The sequence below is a fragment of the Poromitra crassiceps genome, assembly GCF_964638095.1.
Source record: "Poromitra crassiceps genome assembly, chromosome: 2".
In the NCBI taxonomy this organism is placed as follows: Eukaryota; Metazoa; Chordata; class Actinopteri; order Beryciformes; family Melamphaidae; genus Poromitra; species Poromitra crassiceps.
In genome coordinates this window covers 92912659-92937800 of record NC_139624.1, presented here as the reverse complement: position 1 = coordinate 92937800, position 25142 = coordinate 92912659, and the positions used below count along the sequence as shown (strand labels likewise).

Sequence of the window (25142 nt, the reverse complement as noted above, 5' to 3'; positions counted from 1 at the left end):
TTCTGCTTGTAGTTAACTTATAATGGTGATGTAAGAGTCTAGGTCCATGTTTGTGATGTCCAGACATCCATCTGTTACCATGGTGTGCTAATACAACCTTTCCTCATTAGCATAATCTGCATAAATTATGTAGAAATGTGGTCAAAACCTGGAAATGGCTAGGTTTTTTTGCTTTCAGTCAACTTAGAAAGATTCTCTTACAGTCTAAGTCTATGTTTTGATGTCCAGAAATCAATCTCTTGCCATAACTAAATCATGCAACCTTTCTTTATTAGTATAATTTGCATACATTGTGTAATAATTAGTCCGAAACCAGGAAATAGCTATATTTTTTATTTTAGTCCATTTAAAGGTTATTTAAGAGTCTATGCCTATGTTTGGATGTCCAGAAATTCATTTATTTCCAAAACTAAGTCATGGAACCTTTCCGCGTAATCTGGATCCACGTCCATTTAAAAGCGACATGGTATTAGATATTATTTAGTTTTTATTTTTCATTGTGCTATTTATTTGTCCCCGACCCCAAATGTTTCATAACATGTAAAAAAAGATTTCATGAGCAGCGATGTGCAGTCCTCCCTTCCCCACCCTTCTCCCACTGGTCACCTGCTACTCTCCACTTGACTCCCCAATGATGGGCTGCAAACTGATGCTGCTATCGCAGAATATCTGGACAAGGCATGTGAGCACCCTACAGGCAGGCTCTGGGTGGACTGTCTGAGGCTCTGGGTGGACTGTCTGATTCGTCCCACCTTCATCGCACTTCATTTTCTTCGTGCAGAGAGAGAGGGAGACTTCCTCCTACAGCAGCACTGCCTCAAGCAGATGGTCCTGTACTTCTTTGCTGCTGGGCACCATAATTATGCACGACATAACCTGGTACTCAGGATTATGCAGAATCTTCCACATGAGGCCAAGCAGGACCTGTTAGCTGGGGCTCACGTCTGCCGCCACTCTAACGGTGGAACTGCTGTACCTGCTGACCAGTTTGGGGAGCAGACCTACATTAAACAAGAGAAAGGACAAGGTGGGTTGAAAGGCATCTCAACCAATGAAGAGCAAGTTGCAGTGTGGATCAATTCCCATCCCATTTGTTCCCATCTTTCCCAGACAGTGGAAGAAATGTACATAAGTCAGGACACACCAGCCCCCCCTGGAGGTCAGTGCATCAAACATAAGGAGGAAGGTGAGAGAAGACGAGCGCTGGATCAAAGGGACCGTGAGAAAATCATGGAGGAGTTCCAGAAACACTCTCATCCCTTGAAAGAGAATCAGCAAACCTGTACAACATTGTGAATGGACAGGTGGCTCCAGACTGTGTGAATGTGCAGAATGCTCTTCAGATTGGTGAACAGCAGAGTAAAGATTTAGCAGAGTCTCTCCCAGAAGGCTTCCATAGCACCATTGAGAGGAGAGTCAAAACCATGGAGGTGATGAAGAAAGCTATGACTGTTAAAGGCAAGCCCATCTACGACATGGAGGCCTTCTTTGCTCGACTCTTAGTCGTGGGCCAGCAGCGCGGCATAGAAATGAAAGATGTTTTTGATCATGAGCTCAGCCCTGTTCCACCATCACTCATCGATGAATTTGGTTGTCTGAGAAAGGGTGACAAGTCTGTCCTTGTCAGGAAAGTGGGAGTACCTGATAAAAATGCTCCACTTCCCAATGTTGTCCTAGTTGATGCAAGTCAGCTGCTCTACCACATTGTCTGGCCTGTGGCAGGTACGATCAGCAACATTGCATCTAGCATCAAAGCACGCCTCGCCAATGCCTATACTGCAGCTGGAGTTGATGAGACCCTTGTCATCTTTGACCGTTACAATGATGAGCCCAGTTCCAAAGATCATGAGAGGAGAAGATGAGCAGGAGTTGGTGCAGCTGAGTACAAGCTGACAATCAACACACCGCTTCCAGATTGAGAGGCAGTGATGAAGAGCACATCAAACAAGGCACAACTATCACATCTTCTGTGCACATATGACCTCACTGCTGATAAGATCCTGCTTGTGAACCAGAAGGACTGCCTCGTCAAGCATGAGGAAGCTGACATCACCCTCGTTAGCTACATGCTGCAAGCAGCTACAGCAGGGGCACCTATCATACGTATCCTAAGTGATGACACTGATGTATTTGTCCTGTTAGTGTACTGGACGTCGAAGGCCGACATTCAATCAGCAGTGCAGATGGAGAAGTGGGATGGCACAATCCTGGACATCAATGCCACAGTTACGGCGTTGGGTGACAAATGTCAGTGTCTCCTGGGGATGCATGCATTGTTGGGATGTGACACTGTCTCCTACCCCTGTGGAAAGGGCAAGGTATCTGCACTGAAAGTACTTCAAGGAAGTCCCATCCCTGGTCTTACTACAGTGCTTGGGGAACCTGATGCCACTCACACTGACCTAAAAGATACAGGAACTGAGTTCTTCCTCACACTCTATGGGCAGAAGAAGGCCAAGTCGATGAATTACGCTCGCTACCAGATCTACAGACAGAGGAAAAAGCCACCTGAACTTAAAAAGCTTCCTCCAACTGATGTCAACATGATGCTTCACATACTGCGTGCACATCTCCAGGTAATGTTGTGGAAGGCTGCAGATCAGAGGGAACCACCTGCAGAGGCTAGAGACATCACTAAATTCGGGTGGGAGGTTGCGAAAGGAGGGGTTGTCATGCCCGCCGTTTCCACCCAAGCAGTGGCTCCAGCTAAATTGCTTGACGTCACCAGCTGCAGCTGCAGTGCATTGAAGGCCTGCAGCCAAAAGAACTGCAGCTGCCATGCTGCAGGTCTCAGTTGCACTGACTACTGCAAGTGTGAAGGAGGGGAGGTCCGCTGCTGCAACCCATTCACAATACATGAAGACAAAGACATAGAAAGTGAGGAGGCTGAAGGGAATGAGGAGAGAGATGATGAAGAGGGTGAAGGCCATTGAGTGTGAGGTTGTGGTTGTTCTAAGTCAACTTTAAATGCACTTATTGCTGTTTCTTGTATTCTGTGATTTCAATCTACATGTTTATATCTTTCAAATAAGCTAACTTGGGCCCTTTTTTTTTTTTTACCATTATTGAATTTTCACTTGTTTCATTAAATTTGGTGTTCTTATTATATTAATATGCAAATTCAAGTGCATGACAATGAGGCTAGACATTCCTATATTTTATATGTACTATAATTATGGTACATTATCATTGAAATAAAGTGCTTTGGGAAGTCTGTGGCGATTTTTGTTTTTCTTCTTTACTTGATAATTACCGTAGCTAATAAGGGACACAAATTGCGCAAATCCAACTCTTAGCAAGCAAGGCAAGAGATTAATTTATGGACATCAAAACTATGATAGACTTAGAGAAGATCACATTTTTAAGTTGACTAAAAGTGAAAAATATAAAAATTTCCTGATTTTGACCCAATTTTTCCATAATTTATGGAAATTATGCTTATGAGGAATGGTTGCATGACTACACCATGGTGATAGATGAATTTCTGGACATCACAAACATGGACTTAGACTCTTAGATCACCTTTCTAAGTCAACAACAAGCAGAATTATAGCCATTTCCTGTTTGTGACGATTAATTAGCTCATTATGCTAATTAATCTAATTGCCCAACATGCAACTTTTAGCAACCAAGTTGAATTTCATCCAATAAGCCTATAGATGACATTTCAATCATAAAAGTTCATAGGAAACAACATTTCTGGGTCCAAGAAATTTCTACTAGACTATAAAGGCAGCTGCAGGGGGTGGCGGGGAGACGTCCCCTATACATGATGCCACTGCCCCCCCGCCGGGAGATGTACTGGCATAGGGGGCGAAACATCAGGGAACGGCCTCCAGCTGACGACCCTGCAGCTGTCCTAATGGCACCGGCGGAGGTGCGACAGGCAGAAATGCCGAAGCAGGAAACAACACCTCACCTGTACAACAATCTGGGATAACCTTTCATGGACCACTAGTGATTTTCACTATTCACACATGCGCTATAGGGACATTTCCATCTTGCACCTTTTCACACATGCCATGGCAATGCTGGGATAGATGGGGCAAGGGACAGTCAAGGGAAGGGGAGGTGGGCAACAGTGGAGAGGTCTCAGGACGTCCCATTGTCTTTCAAATCCACTCATTCAAGTTGCAGAGTGGGATGTATGTAGGCTACACACTTCTCGCTACTCAATGTAACTGAGTAAAAGTAGCCTACATATATTTTATCGCAAATGTAGGCTACTTGAGTAAGAGTAAAAAGTATTCCACAATAAACAACTCTTAGAAGTACAATTTATTAAAAAAATACTCAAGTACATATAAATGAGTAAATGTACTTGAGTACTACCCACCTCTCGTAAGTGCTGCTCTGGGTGGTGGTGTCTTGCGTGTTTTGGTTGTGGGTTTGGCTGAGAGACTTCTTGGATGCTCTTCGGAGCAGCATGCCCATACGACGCCTCCTCTCTCGGGCCTCTGCAGGGGGCCCCAGGGCAGAGGGCGAGGTGGGGGGAGATCCCACTAAGGAGGAGAAGGCTGTGGTGACCTGCTGCAGAACCTCCAGCTGTCTGAAACGATCTGACAGAGAGAGGAGAGGAGAGAGGAGACAGAGATGAGATGAGAGAGAGGAGAGGAGATGGGAGATAAGAACAACACTTTGACACCCAAATGGGAGCATGTAAAGTAGATGCTCCACTCTGAGTCATGGAATCAATAGCCCAATGACACCTATAAAAGGTGAAAACCATAGATAGACCAATACTATACATGGAAGAACAGTGTGCATGGCCTTTTCCAGCACACTTGGGATTGGCGGACCTGTAGCAGCCTCGTCTTGCAAGAGAGCCCGTGTTTGATTCCTGTGTGAGCAACCTATTGTTTTTAGTTTTGGTTTTAACCCCAACCCAAACAGTGATACTGTAGATTGGAGGGTGTATAAGGATTTTGGCGAAAATACAACATGATGTTCTATTTTCCTTGTCTCTATCTCCTAACCTAACCGTAACCAAGTTGCTTTGTGGCCTAAACAAGGGGTACGGTGGCGCAGTCGGTAGCGCTGTCGCCTCACAGCTAGAACGTCCTGAGTTCGATTCTCACCTGGGACGCTGTGGGCGCTGGAGTTGTGACCCCCCCATATCTTCAGTGCCTACTGCCCAGGTGGGCTATCTCGTCAAAAGGGCCTTTCTGTGTGGAGTTTGCATGTTCTCCCCGTACCCCCCAGGGGGTTCCTCCGTACATAACCCCCCACTAAAAACATGCAGAAGATCGTCATCCGACCAGTGACGACAACATCTGAAGTTGGTCCAATGATGGTCCAATGATGATGGCGCTGGAAAGAAAAAGCGACCACTGCTCCTGGCCTGCCCCCCAGAGGAAAGGACAAGCCTGGATGGGTCAAATGCAGAGGACATATTTCACCGGCCACCGTCAGCATGAGTGTGTGTTGTGGCTGCATGCATGTGTTGTAATGAGTTTGTGTGACAATAAAGACGGGCTTCCGACTGAAATCGTGTTTATAAACCTAACCACGATACAGTACATTATCTCAATGGGCTAACTTCTAGTCCAGAGTCTTGAGACCGGTCAACTATCCCGTTTTTCACACCCTCTCCTCATGTGCTTACGCCGGCACATCTCCCGTCTTGTGTGGCCTCCAGAACATTACATTCAGTGTCAGTGAACAGTAAAACACATTAAAGTCAAAACTCAACTTCAATCTGCATTTTTTCATGTTGATACCAGTGCATGTAGGATTCACACACACACACACACACACACACACACACACACACACACACACACACACACAGTAAAGAGAGAGAGACATGATTGACAATTCTCTACAATATTCCTATAATATTCTTATTACTGTACTGTATGCTTATAGTATATATGAGGTAAAGGCCTAGTGAATCTCCCATCCCACCATCTACCTTAGCTACCAGTGTGACACCTGTTTGGGCCTCAGGATTCTAGTGTAACTGAAATCCAGTATGATTTAATCACAGAGCCCTATTTGATGTCCATATAGCCATGTTAGACAAAGGCCCTCTGTCTGACCCCCAGCTAAAGTCGACTTCAAAGCCTCACATACATGGGGACATTAAGGCCACAGTAAAGCCACAGACACACAGCCCTCAAACCAACGGTCGTATGGGCTGTCCTCAGTTCAAATCTAAGACATTTTATTGGCCAAAAACCAACCCTCATTTAAATATCACTCTTTCCTCACGCCGGCTCACCCGAATTTATAGAGAATTTTACTTTCTAATGAATTCCATAATCTTATTAATAATAATTCACAAATTATTAATAGTCATATTAACACATTGAGTGTCAGCCGTTTTTTCAATGCTGTAGGTAAGTTGTGCCAGGTTTTTTTTTGAGGATTCTGGCTCATTTTACAAGAGCCGAGGATTCTTTTCTGTTAAGACTTCGTGAACACCAATCATCTAAAAAGAACTAATAGAATGTGTGCTTTCTCTGTCTAAAAGAGTTAGTTTGCAGAGTTAGTAGTTATGTAGATATTAGCCGTTGAGTACAGCATGGTTTCAGAGATTTTCAGAGAGTTTAGAGATAAATGGATTTTTAGAACCACCTCACGTGCCTGTGATTATGGGTGCCCTTGGGCAAGTCTGTATACTGTATTGTGTGTGTGTGTGTGTGTGTGTGTGTGTGTGTGTGTGTGTGTGTGTGTGTGTGTGTGTGTGTGTGTGTGTGTGTCTCCAAACTCCTCCCTCCGTCTGTGCTGCGGAGGGAGGAGGCTCCGCGGCCGCTCTCGGGCAGTCTGGACTGTAAAACTGGCTCGTTCGTTTCTTGAGGTGTCGGCTGAGAGCTTTGAAGAAGCTTTTGCGATTCTGGTCTTATTTATGCGCAAAGGTACTCGAGTGTGTGTGTGTGCGCGCGCGTGTGTGTGTGTGTGTGTGTGTGTGTGTGTGTGTGTGTGTGAAATCGAAAGAGTTTTCGCCCAGCTATTTCCTTGAAAATTAGAATGGCTTTCTCCAGCGGACCCGTGGCTGTGGCTTTCTCTCTGTCTGGAGAGAACTGTCGCCACTTAGTGGTCGGTAAAATAGATTATACACATTCTCTTCCTCCAATAGTGGCATAGAAGACGTAAAAGGGGTTGATTGATGTCCCACCGTCAAAAAAAAAAAATGTTTATGTAAGACGAGATATCTCGTCTTTGGCACTCAACGGTTGGATTATGTAAGACGAGATATCTCGTCCTTGGCACTCAACGTGTTAACACATTCACTGCCAACAACGTGTAAACACGTTTTCAGAATCCAGCTGTTGACTGCCAACAACGTGTAAACACGTCCTTGGCATCGATTTTTTTTTTTTAACGGGGGGTTGTGCATCTAACCCTTTTACATATCTTATATAAGTATTGGACGTGTACAACGTGTACAACCCATTCCACCGACCCACTAAGTGGCGACAAGGAAGTAGGAAGGCAAGCAAAAAGCAGTGTGATCCATTTCCATTCTCATGAAAATGGATTGGCGGAGGCGCTTTCGTTTTCGCGTTGATTGCTGGCGGTGCGGGATTGCAAACTTGCATCGTGGATTGCGGATGGAGCACACTTTGAGGCACGCAGCGTAAATATGACCAGAGTCGCAGGGGCTTCATCGGAGCTCTCGGCCAGGGCTCCGGGAGGCGGGCGAGTCCAGCCGGGCTTCCTCGGGGAGCGGCCACGCAGAAAGGCACAGCCAGGCACAGCGGCAGCGGGGCAGTGAGGCTGGTGACAAGCAGCAGGCCATTTTGCCTTGCAAAATAGCACCAAATTGGAAACAGCCATAAAAGGCTTTTAGAATGGGATTTTCAACCCATTCTTTTTTGTTTCTTTTTCGCTCTAATTTAGAGTAATTTAATTTCTATTCAGAAATTTATTTGAGAGGTCGAGAGTATGAGAAAGTGAATTTGCACAGGTAGGAAAGTGCTTGTTACACGGCGCTGCAGCCAAGAAGAACGCCCACGGAGGGAGGAGTTGAAGCAACTCTCCCTCTCGCTCTCTCCCTCTCTCTCTCTCTCTCTCTCGCTCTCTCTCTCTCCCTCCCTCCCTCTCTCTCTCTCTCTCTCTCTCTCCCTCTCCCCCTCTCACTAGGATTAAACCTAGTGCGTCTCCCTCCCGAGAGGGAGGGAGAGAGAGAGAGAGGGAGGGAGAGCGAGAGGGAGGGAGAGAGAGAGAGAGAGAGAGAGAGAGAGAGAGGGAGAGCGAGAGGGAGGGAGAGAGAGAGAGAGAGCGAGAGGGGGAGGGAGAGAGAGAGAGAGAGAGCCAAAAATGAATGGTTAAAGTGACTGTTCTATCCAATTTCACAAAAAGCCGTTTATCTCTGAATATTTTTTCTGACGCTAAAACCATGCTGTATTCAACTGCTAATGCTTACATAACTACTAACTCTACAAACTAACTCTTTTAGACAGAGAAAGTACACATTCTATTACTACTTTTGAGATATTGTATGTTCACAAAGTCCAAGCTGAAACGAATCCTCGGCTCTTGTAAAATGAGCCAGAATCCTCAAAAAACGGCTTGGCAGAAGCTACCTACAGCAAAAAAAAACGGCTGGCAGTCAATGTGTTAATAACCAAACCAGATCAGAAACCCAACGTATTTGGTGCCCGCGTGAGGTGTAGTCGATACCTTCATGTAATCTCCAACATATTTGGTCCCTGCGTGAGGTGTGGTTGTTGTAGGCAAACAACACACCGTAATATGTAAGCACAAGAGGTGTTTGAAGAGGTGTTTGAAGAGAAGACCAGTATTTTCCCATACAATGAGGCAATCCAGTAAACTAAACTTAAAGCTATAGCGTTAGCTGAGTAAGCTACATGAGGGCAAGTGGTGGACTGGACATAATACAGCATGGAAGTTTATTTGGAGTCTTGGACTGCAGCGATCGCACGAACGGCATCAGAAACCATAAGTTTGCTCCTTTTATAGCACTGTGAAATGTCGGCTGCACGGTGGGCGCGGATCTATAAATAGTATGAAATCATTTGCGCAGATTTATGGCGGGCGGACGGTTCATGCATACACGCGGATTAGGATGGCATAAAAGCTCATCCGCGCATCTCTACTTCCCAGTCTACACATAGAGCAATAGCTCCTGTGAGACCCATGCTACATGATGCGTCACGTACACTGGGCATGCGCGTGCCTCAATGTGTAGTACTGGAGTCCACATCGAGAGGGCAGCAACTACGCCTACGGCCAAAGCAAAGGAGGAGAAGATGACGACGCTATGCTGCGATAATGCTTTGAATCACAAATAATAAGGTCAGAATTTGGTTATCCATGTTGAAACGGTGTAACGTTAGTCGATGGCACTTCTCTCAACTCGCACCAAAAGTTAATCACCAGTGCAACACATTTTCTTCTTCTGGTGGGTTGCTGACACCTTCAAGGTGCTTAACGCCACCTGCTGTACAAGTAGGTTACTTGCATCGTTTCAAAACTCTGGCCTCCACATGTCCACATTCCCAACCTGGATTTTGATTACGAAGACGGGCTCGGCCGCCGGAGACCGGAGTCTTCGTGTTTGATGTTCAAAACAATAGAGGTAGTGTGGACAAAGACTAGATGCAAACCAAGTGCAGATCCCTAAAAAACGGCCTAATGTAGATATGGCCTTACAGCCGGTTCACACGATACGCCGAAGCAAGGCTCAACCTAAGCTCCACCTACGCTGAACCCACAAGTTTAATTTTGTCGTCCTTGTTAACAAGCGAAGCCGTTCACACCAGCCACGCACGTGGCTTGCTCAAGGCACGCTCAAGCGATCGTTCAGGATTCAGTGCTATTTTCCAAGCGTGTAGCGTGAAGCTGCCAGGCATGAAGTCAATGGGAGTTGTGGGTGGGTTCAAGGCGCGCCGAGCAAGGCGTTGAGGAAAAGAGAAGGCTTCTTGTGTGACCGGTTAAGCGTCAGCTCAGCTTGAGACTGCCTCAAGCTTCAGTTCTGCTTATGTTAAGCGCGAGGTGTGAACAAAGGCTTAGGGAGTGAGTGAGTGGTGAAGCGACAGTGCTGATGCTTTCCACTTCCACACATAACACAAAATGGCCTTGCTAGCTCAATCTTGTTATAACTAAGATATCAGCTGAAAAGAAATCCATGGAGAGCTCCTAAGGCCGTGAACTTCACATCTATTTTTAAGCTTCCAGGTCGCTGATCACTCACATAAGCCGTTTTCCCACATGCGTACCGGAAAATTACCTGTAAGTCAATATCGGACATTTCCCTGAATTTCCCTTCACACCTTCACGCTCGCATATGGGAATCTAGCAGCGAAATTGCCTGTATGTTGGGGGGCGGGGGGAGGGGGGAGCTTATTTGGGGGGTCGGCAAAACTCGAAATAAGTTCGCTTGTCACACAATAAATCACACTCTTTTGACTTAAGAGCAGCGTCAAGCAGCCAGCGTAATAAACACAGCCGATTTCCCCCCTCCCCTCTCTGCTCGAGAGCAGCAGCCACACAGGACAGACACAGCGAGAATGGCAGAGGCTTGAGCTGCCCAACGCTTGTATGTATGTAGAGAAAGCAAATGCACGAAGCGAAATGTGGAAGTAGTTTGCTTTGATGTGCGTGAATGATTAGATGATGCACTTTGAAGAAGTTGGGATTCGTGTCTGAGAGAAATAGTTGCTGGTTCGATGTTTATCCGTTCACCTGCGTCGCGTTGAAGCACTTTTTACAGACTGGCTTCGTTTGATGTGTCCGGGCTTGCCTTCACCTTCGGAAATCAGCACGCCCACACATGAAGCTGACATAGGCTACCGCTCTTATTATCACAAGATCATTTCGCCACTTTGCTTTAATGTGCGCGAATGATTAGATTATGCCCGCTGGAACATTAAGCAACTGTGTAGGCTACACCTCGCCCATGAGAGAAGGACCAGTGTCGCGGAAAATGACTGGACCCGTTTACCACTTGTGTGCCCTTAAGAGCATACCGCTCTTCTGACTGGCTCGAAACTGGTGAAATGTCCGCGACGACGGGGTCGCGCTTATAGACCAATTATACGCCTACGTCACAATGACAACAAACAGCGTCAGATGCGCAAGACGGAGGCAGAAAGACAGACTCCGCGCAGCCCTGTCAAGTAGTTTTCCAGTCGCCCGAAAACTATTCGAGCTAGATATGTCTTCGTGTTGTACAGTGGGATGCCAGAATCGGAAAGCTATTGTAGGAGAGTATTCGGGTCCGCCTATTCACACTTAGTTAATAAAATAATAAACGATAGAGCCAGGCTGTAACGTTATAATTCACCTAATTCTCCCCACATATCCTGTTCTACGCAACTCGAGGGAACATACACAGCCTCGCACACACGCAATAGAACACAACACAACACTGAACAGTCTGTTACACTATCTACAAAGCAAGGACTAAAGTTTTACCGAATCCCGTCAACTCATACTGCTTTTAATGCTATTCCGTAAGTGTCTTTGGTTGCAAGCCGAAAGAGGAAATCATTAAAAATGCCCGACTTTGCAGTGCTCGCTCATTTCATATCAGGTAAACTGTAGTAGGCTGCAGCCACATCGCTCGGTTAGTTAACAACCAAGTAACGTTAAATAATGTCATTATTGAGTTGAACTGATTGGAACGAGGACATCATTAAAAATGCCCGACTTTGTAGTGCTCTTCATAATCAGGTAAGCTGCCTGAAACTGTAGGCTGCTCAACATCGCTCGGTTAGTTAACGGACCAAGTAACGTTACATAATGTCATTATTGAGTTGTGTGCATTATCAACATAACAATATATCTTTGCAAGTTACAGAATAATTATCTACGCTATCCCCAGTTATAAAGGAATGCACGATATGTATTGCTGGCCATAGGCTTGGCCAATTGACAGCGCCAGTGCGTATGGGTGGGTCTGTAAGACATATCCCATTAAACAACGTTAATTTCGATGCATAACATTGCTTATCACTAGGCGATAAGCTGTGGTAGTAAGCCGAGAACTGCATTTTAAAACTAAAATATAACTGTGTGTTGCAGATGGGCACAGAGCAGTCCTGACAGCGGGGCTTTCACACAGTTCTCGCTGTCTGTCAATGCAAAGCTGACGGCTTTCTGCCTACACGATGCGCGCGCAGCTCAATGTTGACAAGCTGTATAAGGGGTCTATACCGGAAAACAACTTTCCCACATGCAGGCATTAGACCACGTTCCGGTCATTTAGCGGTACAAAGCACATGTGGGAAAACGGCTATAGTGAAAGGTGTACTTGCTGCAATTCAGTTTATTAATATGGACTGTTGCTTGTCCAAATTGCACCAAATGCGACACCACACTTCCTCAGGGTCCCAGAAACACAGTCAATTGGACGAACAGTTCTCGAGATATGCAATAAAAAGTTAGTACAGGTTCCGGGTATGGCGACGAAGCAGCCAGCAGCATAAACGTGCGCTCTCAGACGGTCTGAAAATTCCCCCAGTTTAAGACAATTAAGTGATTAGTTATTCGAAAATATGACGAACAAGGGGGACAAGCATATGGTGACAAGGAGTAATATACCTCAAACAAACGAGAAGGATGGAGATTCGATGCAAGAACCCGTGAAAGAAAAGCCAGCGGAAAACAGCGGAGAAAATGGCGGACAGCCACCTTCTCTAGACAGCGTGCTTGCTGCCATACACGCTGAAATTAAGGCTGTTCGCGCTGACGTGAAGATGGAATTAGCCAATTTTCGTGACACGATTAAAAAGGATATGAGGGAAGAGTTGGGAAACCTCAGAGAACAAGTGAACCAGAAATTAAGTGACATCGTAACGGAGATGAAAGACACAACGGGCAGGGTGGAAGAAGTTGAACACCGAGTGGATGAGGCTGAAAACTGGAGCGCCGCAGCTAAGGAAGTGATCTGCCATACTCTGCAAATCCAAGAAGACATGCAGGCTAAACTAACAGACATCGAGGCCCGTTCGCGTAGAAACAACTTACGCATACACGCAATCCCCGAGGGAGCGGAGGGAAATAACGTACAGGCGTTTCTGGAGAACTTTATTAAAACGGAGTTGTCGCTCCCAGATACAGCCCTTGGAATACAACGCTGCCACAGATCACTCGGACCTAAACCACCACAGGACGCCAACCCGAGATCCATGGTCATATACTTCCTTGAATATAGAATCAAAGAGCTTGTACTACACACGGCCTGGAAGAAGAAGGAGACCCACTTCAATGGCAAACGCGTCTTCTTCGACCAAGACTACCCGACAGAAACTCAAAAGAAAAGAAAGGAATATAATCCCATCAGAAAAGTCCTAAAAGAGAAGGGTCTACGATTCCAAACCCCACCCCCCGCAAAGCTTCGAGTCTTTTTTGACGAGGGTCCCATCACCTACAACACGGCAAGCGATGCGATGGAGGATCTGAAGAAGAGGGGACTGATCACAGACGGTGGCGAGAGCAGCAGCAGAGGCAACACTACCGGTCCCACACCTTTGCAGACGCTGAAGAAAAGCTCCTGGGAGAAGAGGGGACCAAAAACAAAATACCAGGACCGACGCCTCCATTCCGAGCGAGCTACGGATTTACTCCAGAGATTCCGCCGAAACGATAATTGAAGGCTCCGTGAGTAAAGGGTTTACCAGTGACTATAATCTTTGATGACGTACGGACTTCCCACGGGAGTGTTTGATGGGTCCGGACGGACATAGACTATGCTACAGGTACACCTAATGGATCTGTTTAAAATGGGCTGACGTTGCATAATGTCTATAGAGCATAACGTTTTCGTTATAGATACAGCTCAAACGATAATGAAGCTATTTTAAGTTCTTTACACTGGTTTTTTGTTACTTACATGGGAAATAATAACTAGAGCATCACTTTTTTGTTACAGATACTGTTAAATTTATAATGAAGCTATTTTAATTTCTTTACAATGTTTATGGTTCCTAACATGGGGTAAGATACAGCTACAGCATCATTTTCTCAATATAGATACTGCTCAAATCAGAAAAGTAGCTATGTCTTTTACTGTTTTACAATGTTCCTAATGTGGGGAAAAATACAGCTTCAGTAACCTTAGTTCACATACTGTTTAATTCATCTCAATGACTGGGCCATTTTGTCTGAGAGTCCAAATAGGCTACAGTAGGCTAGAACACACTATTTGGTGTGTGCTGAATATACTCATTAGAGGATTATATCAGTTTGCACCCAGAGGGGCCCTCCACTAGCTGAAGGCTCCCCCTCTCTACTTAGAAGCTATTTGTTTCTTTTTTTGGAAGTCGCTATTGGTTATATTTGTCAATTTAATGTTTTGTTTTGTTGCACAGACAGACGTTATTGTGTTGTGGTCTATGAGGGAGCTCATTATGGTTTTACAAAAGGTTTTTGAGAACAAATGTCACATCAGGAATATAGAGTGATCACTCTAAACGTTAATGGGTTGCATAATCCCATCAAAAGAAGTAAATTAATAACTAAAATGAAGAGGGAACAACAACATATTATTTTCTGGCAAGAGACTCACCTCTCTTCTAAAGAGCATGAGAAACTGAAAAACTTGGGATTTAAAAACACATTTTATTCTTCTTATAGAAAGGGACATGCCAGAGGTGTAGCAATATTAATCTCAAATAAAGTGACTTTCCAGCTCTCATCGCAGGTTGTGGACATGGAGGGACGGTATGTCCTGGTAAAAGGATTCCTCGATCATAAACAAGTAACACTCCTTAATGTCTACAGACCTCCCGGAAATGACAAAATGTTTATTAAAAAAAATATTTGACATAATAACTGCAGAGTCCGCCGGTGTCCTGATCTGTGGAGGGGACTGGAATGTCCAACTACAACCCACCCTTGATTCGACTAACTTGATGAAAAAGATAAACACTGAGACATTGACAGTTAAAAAACTACTCAGAGAGGCCGGGATGATTGACATATGGAGGGAACTCCATCCAATGGAAAAGCAGTACACTTTTTTCTCCCACCCCCATGCTGTTCATTCAAGACTGGACTATTTTTTCATGTTCAACACAGAGAGACATAGAATCATAGACTGTGATATAGGAGTTAAGGACATATCGGACCATGCAGGTGTATATTTAACCCTACATTTGGACAACAAAGCTAAAGAAACGACATGGAGACTCAATACTAGCCTCATTAATGACCCTCTGTTCAAGGAGTTCATTAAGGTGGAATTTAAAAACTACTTGGATCAGAACACTACTGAGGGAATTTCTCCTAGCACTTTATGGGATGCTGCTAAAGCAGTAATCAGAGGAAAAATTATAATGTGGTCATTGATAGAGAATAAAATATATTCTTTCCGCTAAAATGTATATGTAATGTATATCACAGCTTATCTAATACCAAATGAATTGAGCCTTGAGTCCAGGACTGTTTAACCATAAAAGTATATTTAATAGCTTACATTCTCTGCAATATGCATATTGGCAGAGGGCATGAATCTCAATGTACACATTCTGATATGTCATACAGAGTCAATTATTCAGCAATATGGCCGACAGTGTAACATAGATTTATACTGTAAAGGAAGAGGAGGAGGAAAAAGGCAGAGAGGAGGGGGTGAATTGTGTGTGTGCGTCGTGCAGGCTCCTGTCTGTATCAATTGTTATGGAACATGATGCACTGCCCAAGGTTTCAGCAAAGAGAAGTCCTCTGCTCTGGGTGAAATGTCAGTGTGCTATGGGTCAGAGCAGTCATGTCATAATGTGTATGCAATTATAGCTTATAGCTTATTGATTAGGAAATATTGATTAGGAAATGGCATGGAACTTAACTTATATTTTTCTCCAACAATCCACCCAATTGTTATGTTCATCAACTATAACAATAAATAACAAAATTTAAGTTCACTATTCAATATAATGCTTGTATCTGTATTGTGGGCCAGGGCTGGGCAGGGGGGGGGGGTTGAAAACATAGGAAACATTAAACACTTGAAAGAACACAGAATTTTTGATCAATATGCAGTCCAGCGCAGTCTCAGCTCATTATCACAGCATCTCCATTATCTATTGGAAAGAGAAAACAGATTTTAGTTTTATAATGATAAAATTACATCACCACTGCTGCTATAATATAGGAGTGGGCCTTAATCTTAACTCTATATGGTTCAATGCAAACAGTCTAATTAATAATAATATAATGCATTGAACTTAATATTCAGTGTGTTCCAAATCACACTTAAATCTTTTCTACTATTGTAAAAGAAACTTCTTATACATGTTTGTATATATATTTTTTCCCAGTTTCACTTTATTCAACGCTTGAGTCCTTCGGACCTTCCTCTAAAAGGAATCATGTTAAGTATTCACAACAGGAACAATATTTTCAAAGTAATCACAACAACAACAATATTTCTCATCTTATGTGATGACTCTAGTTCATTCATTTATTTGTTTGTTCCTGGTGCTGTTGTTATTGTTGTTATTAAACTATTTAATAGCCCATCTCCATGCAGTGGTTTAATTTCTTTTTGGGAACTATTTTATTAGAATAAAATTCTATTTCTAGTTTACTTTAATATTGGTTTGTTTGGAATAATGAACTGAAACTTTCTAAAATGCAAAACATTCATAACATTGATTAATCATATTCATTAAAACATAATCACAGTATCATATAACTGATTATTCTTAAAATGATACTTTAAAACACTTCATTTTATTTAATATTGAAAATAGAAAGAATTTTCTTTATTCTACAAAAAACTAGGTCAAGTAGACCTCTTGAACTGTGGATCAAAGTACTCAAAGTACAGATTTATGCTGGTGTTGAAGGTTTTCTGTGACGTACAACCTGTAACTATAAACATTAGATTTCACAATGTGCCTGTATTTTAGACAAAATAACTTCATTACAAGTTATTAGTACAACAAGTACGTACATACGGCAGATAATGTTTTGAGATACTCTGTGAGTACATATTCAATTGTTTATTTTATAATTTGTTTGCAATGGACCTCATAAACAAGATGGCTCCTTGAGTCTGCCTTCACAGCTTACAGAGTGGCAATGAATTGACCTTGTGGACTTGTGGCAATGTGCAATGGGGCGGAGGGTGACCCCAGAAAGTGCTGTTGGTGAGGGCTTTACATGGGGGGGGGGCGGGCTAGACCCCAGGCAGTTCACTTGAGTGATTTTGGGGATGGCAAGACCCCACTAGATAAAACAGTGAGGGCCAACATTGTTCACATGCTCCAAACGCAAACTCAGGACTGTCTGTCCTCCGAGGTCATTGTCTTATCTATAGATACTTTTGAAAACATCTCACCCGTACTTACGGTAAGTGTAAATTTTGCTTATGTGTTGAAAACATACCAAAAGTTAAATGTTGGTATGCACATTTAATTTTATTTCTAATCTTATCCACCCAATTGGTGGTTCAATAAATGTATATTTTTCTGTTTAAGAAAATACTTCAGATTCAGATTATCGTACACAGGAAACTCTCATCCATCACCACACATCTATTATGATTTATTTTCAAAATAATAATCAACAGTCTATATTACTATTTGATTGATTTCAAATTTGCTTACTGCACTTTAAATAATGCAGAGCTTACTCCACTCTATTGATTCATAACAAACAAAACATTCATAACTTTGGTCTCTCAGGGTGTGTTAACACAATCAGCCTGGAGGTGTCGCCATAGACTAGCTTGGCGTCGTATACCAAATTGTTTTCGCTAGGCTAATGTTTTGGCTAAGTTGTTCTGAGGGAAGATAAACAAATTCTTTCAGCCTGTTATATTCCAAAACATTTTTTTTTTCTGTCCTACCCATGTTGATCTGATCACAGCATCTGTGTGCTCAAAGTTTTGGGGATTGAACCTGGGGCTTGTTTCGACATTCAATTTCATAATGAATAATACTGTGGGGTTTTAAACCTGTGACTCAGGGCCGATCTCTCCAACCAGAAAAGGCGGTGGCTGGCTCACTGTTGTTTGCTCAAAGGCTGGGAATTGAACCTGGGGCTTGTTTCTGGCTAAGCTAATGTTTTGGCTTGATAGAGCAACACACTGAAACGCAGAGTGTTGCCTCATCTGTGTAATCTGAGCAGCTAGGGCCGGTGCTGGTTTAGTTATCCTGCGCCCAGGATTGGCCATTCTGTTGATAACCAGGCTGACTTTGTGTCTGCTGGCTATTCCGTTTTTTTCTTAACCGACATCTACTGGCCCAGTGCCCGAGCTTACCACAAATATGACATTTGTCCGTGCTAGGTGAGGGCTTTTGAGGTGCTTTTTCTGCGGTGTTTACATTGGGGAAAATCACAGCAATAGTTATTGGGTTTGGCGCTGTGGCTAATTGTGGGGGCCCAAGCATCTGCTCATATTGTTTGATAACAATCCCAAGCTGTCTAATTGTCTCTCTGGCTCCTTCACACTCTGGCCTTCTACAAGGCCTTTCAGCGTCCATTATGATAGCTTTTTCAGAGAGCAGAACCAGATGGCTTCCTTACAGTATGAAAAAGACAATTGAGCAGGCCTAATGTCTTATCTATTTGTTGCGTGTCTCTCTCTCTCTCTACGGTAGAAGGCAAATCACTGATTTGGTAAACTGACCTCTCAGGAAAAACTCTGGAGGTAAACACACATCTCAGGTCAACTCAAAACTCTGGAGGTAAAACACACATCTCAGGTGAACTCAAAACTCTGGAGGTAAAACACACATCTCAGGTCAACTCAAAACTCTGGAGGTAAAACACACATCTCAGGTGAACTCAAAACTCTGGAGGTAAACTGACCTCTCAGGTGAAGGCAAAACTCTGGAAGTAAACTGACCTAAAGTAATAAACCTGTATTTTAGAGAGAGAGAGAACTAAAAGAGAGAACTACGTATTTTGTTTATCACTTACTTGTGATCTCTGATAGTGTCCGTGTGTGTAAAGTAATTTTCAACACTTTACCTTTTAGTCGATGTGGGGTCTCTGGTGACAGAGGGACGGTTGTTCTCCTGTTGACCAGTTCCGTCCGTGTGTGGGGTATCTGGAATTTACAAACTTGGTGACAGATCAATTTGTTCAATCGACAATTGATTCTGTATTTTGGGATTGGCTAAAATACACTTTCTGCAAACCTCCTGTTCAACTCCTTTAAAATAGGCTTCTTAAGAAATTGTTTTGTTTTACAGTGAAACAGCTGCTTATTTTTGTTTGTTTGTTTGTTACATGCTTGTTACACATTGTAGGTATTTCAAAAACATCTCAACCATATTGGTTAGACAACTATGATTGCTTCCCAGTCTCGCTCGGTGCTCAATATCTCTGGCCGATCCTAGCCAGCGCGCCATGGGGCTACACACACCCCTCGAGTGAGTGGTATGTTATGGGGAGATCTTTTGGTTTTATTTAGTATGTCGTGTGGTTCTTAAAGACCGTATCAAGCATTATGCCTAGAATCACCGCAGTTTCCCACTGGACTATAATAGTCGCTGCTAATGCAGCCTTATGGCCTTTTTAGGCAATATGTGATAACGCTTCTCAGGCTCTCTTGCTGTGCAGCTTAACACTGGACCATCCTGGTCACTGCAAAATACAGCCGGTCAAGAGAGTTTTTAATGGTCCTGAGGTATATTTACAGTTATTTACATTGAGGTGTCCCCCCTTGTCTCAAGAAACCCACAAGATACTAACTTAGGTTATTATATAAACCATACATATTTACAGTTATATACAATGTCATTTTGACACACCCACAATATGCAAACATTTCAGATTCTTTTAGATATCAGACGACAGCTTCAGTAATGAATTATGAAATTAATTCAGACTTACCCGCTCTCGTAGATATCCTGTTCGTGACACGCCAATTGATAGAGAATAAAATATATTCTTTCCGCTAAAATGTATATGTAATGTATATCACAGCTTATCTAATACCAAATGAATTGAGCCTTGAGTCCAGGACTGTTTAACCATAAAAGTATATTTAATAGCTTACATTCTCTGCAATATGCATATTGGCAGAGGGCATGAATCTCAATGTACACATTCTGATATGTCATACAGAGTCAATTATTCAGCAATATGGCCGACAGTGTAACATAGATTTATACTGTAAAGGAAGAGGAGGAGGAAAAAGGCAGAGAGGAGGGGGTGAATTGTGTGTGTGCGTCGTGCAGGCTCCTGTCTGTATCAATTGTTATGGAACATGATGCACTGCCCAAGGTTTCAGCAAAGAGAAGTCCTCTGCTCTGGGTGAAATGTCAGTGTGCTATGGGTCAGAGCAGTCATGTCATAATGTGTATGCAATTATAGCTTATAGCTTATTGATTAGGAAATATTGATTAGGAAATGGCATGGAACTTAACTTATATTTTTCTCCAACAGTCATCGATAAAGAAAAAGGAAAAACAAAAACATTTAAAGGACTTACTGGAGGAACTAAAAAATTTAGAAACCAGACATATGGAACTCAATGACCCCCTCTTGCTGAGGCAAATAATTATAACTAAACAAAAAATAAACAAAATATATGACAAACAGGTGGAAATTAAGGTGAAATTTATTAAACAAAGGTATTACGAGAACGGTCCAAGAGCAAAGAAATTATTAGCATGGCGGATACGTAGACAACAGGCCGAGAGATCCATTTACAAAGTTAAAGACCCCCATACTGGCACGATGTGTTACAAATTAGAAGAAATACAACAATCTTTTGTTTGTTTGCTTTCCTGCAAAGCTGAAATTATTTGAGAAGGATGGAAAAATCAAGATGTTTGACAATCCCCGAGCAGCGGCAGAGGGTTTACGGGAGTACGGAGTCCGTATGGATGTTCCAGACAGGGAGCCAGACTTGGAGTCGTTGCTGCATGCAGCGGGCTGGGAGACGCAGCACACGCATCGTTCCAGGAGAGGAGCGTCTGCAGGTGATCTGATGCTGGGCGTAAAGTCACTACTTGATTCACTGGGGCGACACGGTGACGGGAAAGCAAAGCAGTGAAAAGGTACGAGTGGAGTGTAAAACAGAGTCCAGGGAGCATGTCTCCTGCAGTCATAAAACATTGTTGTGACAATTAATGACGGTGCCAATTGGAAGTCAAATCTTCTCAAGAACTGACTGTATGGAGTACAAACTATATGATTTTGAATATGATGTCGATGCGGAGAGTCACGTGTTTAATTCTATTTGTGATACTTGTCAATATTATACTGATGAACACCTGAATGAAAATATAGAACTGGAGAATAAATTTTCGTTAATACACTTCAACTGTAGAAGCCTCTATGCTAATTTCACTAAGATAAATGACTATTTAAACACATTTAAAAGTAAATTTAAGTTGATAGCCTTATCTGAGACATGGTTAAATCAAGTTAAAGGTGTTGATTTTCATCTGGATGGTTATGAGTTGCATTACACAAACAGAACCAATAAGAGAGGAGGAGGCGTGGCTCTGTTTGTGCACAGTGACTTGAAATGCAAGCCTGTTGAACACATGACAACGGTGATTGATGATGTAATGGAATGCATTACTGTGGAGATCGAAATGGAAAGGAGGAAAAATATTTGTGTTACTTGTGTGTATAGAACGCCAGGGTCAAATGTGGAAACATTCAATGAGGGTTTGGAACGGTTACTGGATGGCCTAAATGAAAGTAAAACATTAATAATCTGTGGGGATTTTAATATTGATCTTCTGAATGTATCTAAACATAAAACAACATCAGATTTTCTGGATGCTTTGTACAGTAGAGGGCTTTACCCTTTGATCACCAAGCCCAGTAGAATTACATCGAGCTGTGCATCACTCATTGATAATATTTTTATAAACATCATGGAGAATAATGTCAAAAGTGGGCTATTAATAAATGACATAAGTGACCACTTACCTATTTTTGTAACATATGATGGCGAAACAAAGAGAAAAAAAGTGGAAAATGTCCAGAAACATACTAGGGTTAGGACTGAGACAGCAATAAACAAGTTCAGGGATGATCTCTCAAAGGAGCAGTGGAGAGGGGTCTATGTAAATGAGGTAAATTCTGCATATGCGTCTTTTTTAGATATTTTCATAACATTGTATGACAAACATTGCCCAACAATAACATGTAAACAATATAAAGGCAATTTTAGTAAAAAGCCTTGGATAACGAAGGGATTACAAAATGCATGCAAAAAGAAAAACAAACTGTATAGAGACTTCATAAAATTTAGAACAATGACAGCTGAAAAGCAATATAAGGTTTATAAAAATAAGTTGACAATTATAATGAGACAAGCAAAGAAACAATATTACAATAAAATGCTTAAAAAAAATAAAAAAAATATTAAAGGTACCTGGGATATTCTAAATAAGGTAATGGGCAATAAGTCTGTGTCCACAGAATTGCCCAGTCATTTCATTAATGACAATGATAAGGTAATAAAAAACATGAATGAAGTAGCAAATGAATTCAATTCTTTCTTTGTAAATGTTGGTCCTAACCTCGCCAATTTAATTGATACTCATAACGATGTGCAAGGCGAAAGTGTCCGGAATGGAGAAAGTAAAGTGTTGCAGTCTATGTTTCTGGATGATGTGTGTGAAAATGATATCAAATCCATAGTAGCAAAGTGTAAAAATAAGACATCAACTGATAGTGATGGGATAGATATGACTATTGTGAAAAAAACTATTGATGTCATAAGTAAACCTTTATGTTTTATTTTCAATCTTTCTTTTCAAACTGGTGTTTTTCCAGATAGCATGAAAACAGCTAAGGTGATTCCACTTTTCAAAACAGGAAATAAGCACAGTCTTACGAACTACAGACCAGTGTCTTTGCTTTCTCAATTCTCCAAACTGCTTGAAAAACTGTTTGTACAAAAACTGGATGCTTTTTTGGATAGGAATAACTTGCTGAGTGAGAGTCAGTATGGTTTTAGGAAAAATCGCTCCACAGCTTTAGCATTAATGAATATAATAGAAGAAATTACAACGGCAATAGAGAATAAAAAATATACAATAGGGGTTTTTATTGATTTGAAAAAAGCATTTGACACCATAGATCACACTATTTTACTTTCTAAGTTACACATATATGGGGTGAGAGGAGTAGTTCTGGATTGGCTGAGCAGTTACTTGGATAACAGACAACAATATGTACAGTTTGCTGGTATTACATCAGAATGTTTGAAGATTGAACTTGGAGTTCCACAGGGCTCAGTCTTGGGGCCAAAACTCTTTATTTTGTATATTAATGACATATGTGACGTATCAAAATTGTTGCAGTTTGTTTTGTTTGCAGATGATACAAATTTTTTTAGTTCTGGAGATGATTTAAAAACTTTGACAGAAAGTATTGCAAATGAAATGGTCAAGCTTAAAAGATGGTTTGATGTAAATAAGTTATCATTAAATCTGAAAAAAACTAAGTTTATGGTTTTTGCGAACAGAAAAAAAGATGAAAACGTCACATTGTCCATAAATGGAGTTTATATTGAAAGAGTGTCTGAATTTAGATTCTTGGGAGTCATAGTGGATGATAAATTAAACTGGAAATCTCACATTGCACACGTTAAAACAAAGTTGTCCAGGAATATTTCTGTATTGAACAGAGCAAAATACGTGTTGGATTATAAGGCGATGAGGATTTTGTACTGTTCGATTATTTTGCCTTATTTTTCTTATGGTGTGGAAGTGTGGGGCAACACATATCCAAGCAACATAAAGCCATTGTTTATATTACAGAAAAGGGCAGTAAGAATCATTCATAATGTAGACTTTAGAGAACATACCAACAGACTGTTTATTAAATCTGGATTAATCAAACTTAAAGATTTAATTGAATTACAGACACTGTTAGTTTTGTACAAAGCAAAACGCAGTATTTTGCCAGTAAATTTGCAAAAATTGTTTGTTTTTTGTTCAATGGACGAGGACAATAGAAGGAAATATCATTTTAAGCATCAGTATGCACGGACCACCTTAAAACAGATGTGTGTTTCAGTTACAGGTATCAAACTGTGGAATTCATTACCTAATGATGTAAAGGCTAGTTTAAGTGTTTTTCAGTTCAAAAAATTGTATAAACAAAGAGTATTTAGGCAATATGAAATTGTTGCCTAAATGTCATAGATATTTCTAATATTTGTAAATTTTGTTTCAAACTCGCGGCTCATAACTTTATTTGTATTTCTTCCCATATGAGTTATAAATGTGCTGTCTTATTGAAATGTTGTAATTGGAATCGGCAGACCATTTAATTTGTTTATTTAAGTTTTGAATAGGGGGCAGGTAATATAAGTTTTTCTTCTTCCTGCTCCTTTCCGGCCATGGAATGTATATTGAATTGCATGTATGTATTATCATGTATGTAACATCATGATCGGAACAAATAAATAAATAAATAAATAAATAAATAATAAATAAAAATATTATAAAGACCTATACACACAACCCGAAGGCGCTAATCCCTCATCCATTATTAAATTTCTTGATTCACTTGATTTACCATCAATCGGGATCGAAGGAAATGAAACAATGACACGCATGATAACACAAATGGAGATAGAAAATGCCATTGCAAGACTCAAAACAAGCAAAATGGCAGGAATGGACGGATATCCGGCGGAGTGGTATAAGACATTTAGTGACTTAATAACACCTACACTCTTGACGTGCTTCAACTACACGCTTAAGGGGGGAGAGATACCCATCTCTTGGAAACAAGCAATGATATCGGTAATTCCTAAAACTGGCAAAGACAAGACAGAATGTAGCTCCTATAGGCCGATATCAGTACTAAATATAGATTATAGACTATATGCCTCAATACTAATGAAAAGGCTTGAGAACATAATTCCAAATCTAATTGATGAAGACCAGACTGGATTCGTTAAAAACAGACAGACACAAGATAATGTGAGACGCACTTTACACCTGGTTGAACATATGAGCAATGGTATTGAAAAATCTATTGTTCTCAGCCTTGATGCCGAAAAGGCGTTTGACTCAGTCAGATGGGATTACCTGTATTTAGTATTGCAACGTTTTGGCTTCAACAGTGACGTAATTGAATGTCTGAAGTGTCTATATCACTCTCCCTCCGCCAGGGTTAAAATAAACGGCAGTCTTGCCAGAACTGTCATGCTTGAAAGGGGGTGTCGCCAGGGGTGTCCCTTAAGCCCCGCCCTCTTCGCACTATTTATCGAACCCCTCGCACAAGCAATTAGA

At 41.8% G+C, this 25142-nt stretch overlaps 1 protein-coding gene across 1 annotated transcript in view; it reads right to left on the bottom strand.

Moving 5' to 3' along the window:
- Positions 1 to 25142, bottom strand: part of itprid1 (ITPR interacting domain containing 1) — a gene marked incomplete at its 5' end in the record, with an annotated part of 144329 nt that overhangs the window by 63062 nt on the left and 56125 nt on the right. Inside the window, one exon of the mRNA XM_083631848.1 lies at positions 4337 to 4559. Coding sequence (XP_083487974.1) covers positions 4337 to 4559 — 223 coding nt within the window. The remainder of the gene's footprint in view (positions 1 to 4336; positions 4560 to 25142) is intronic.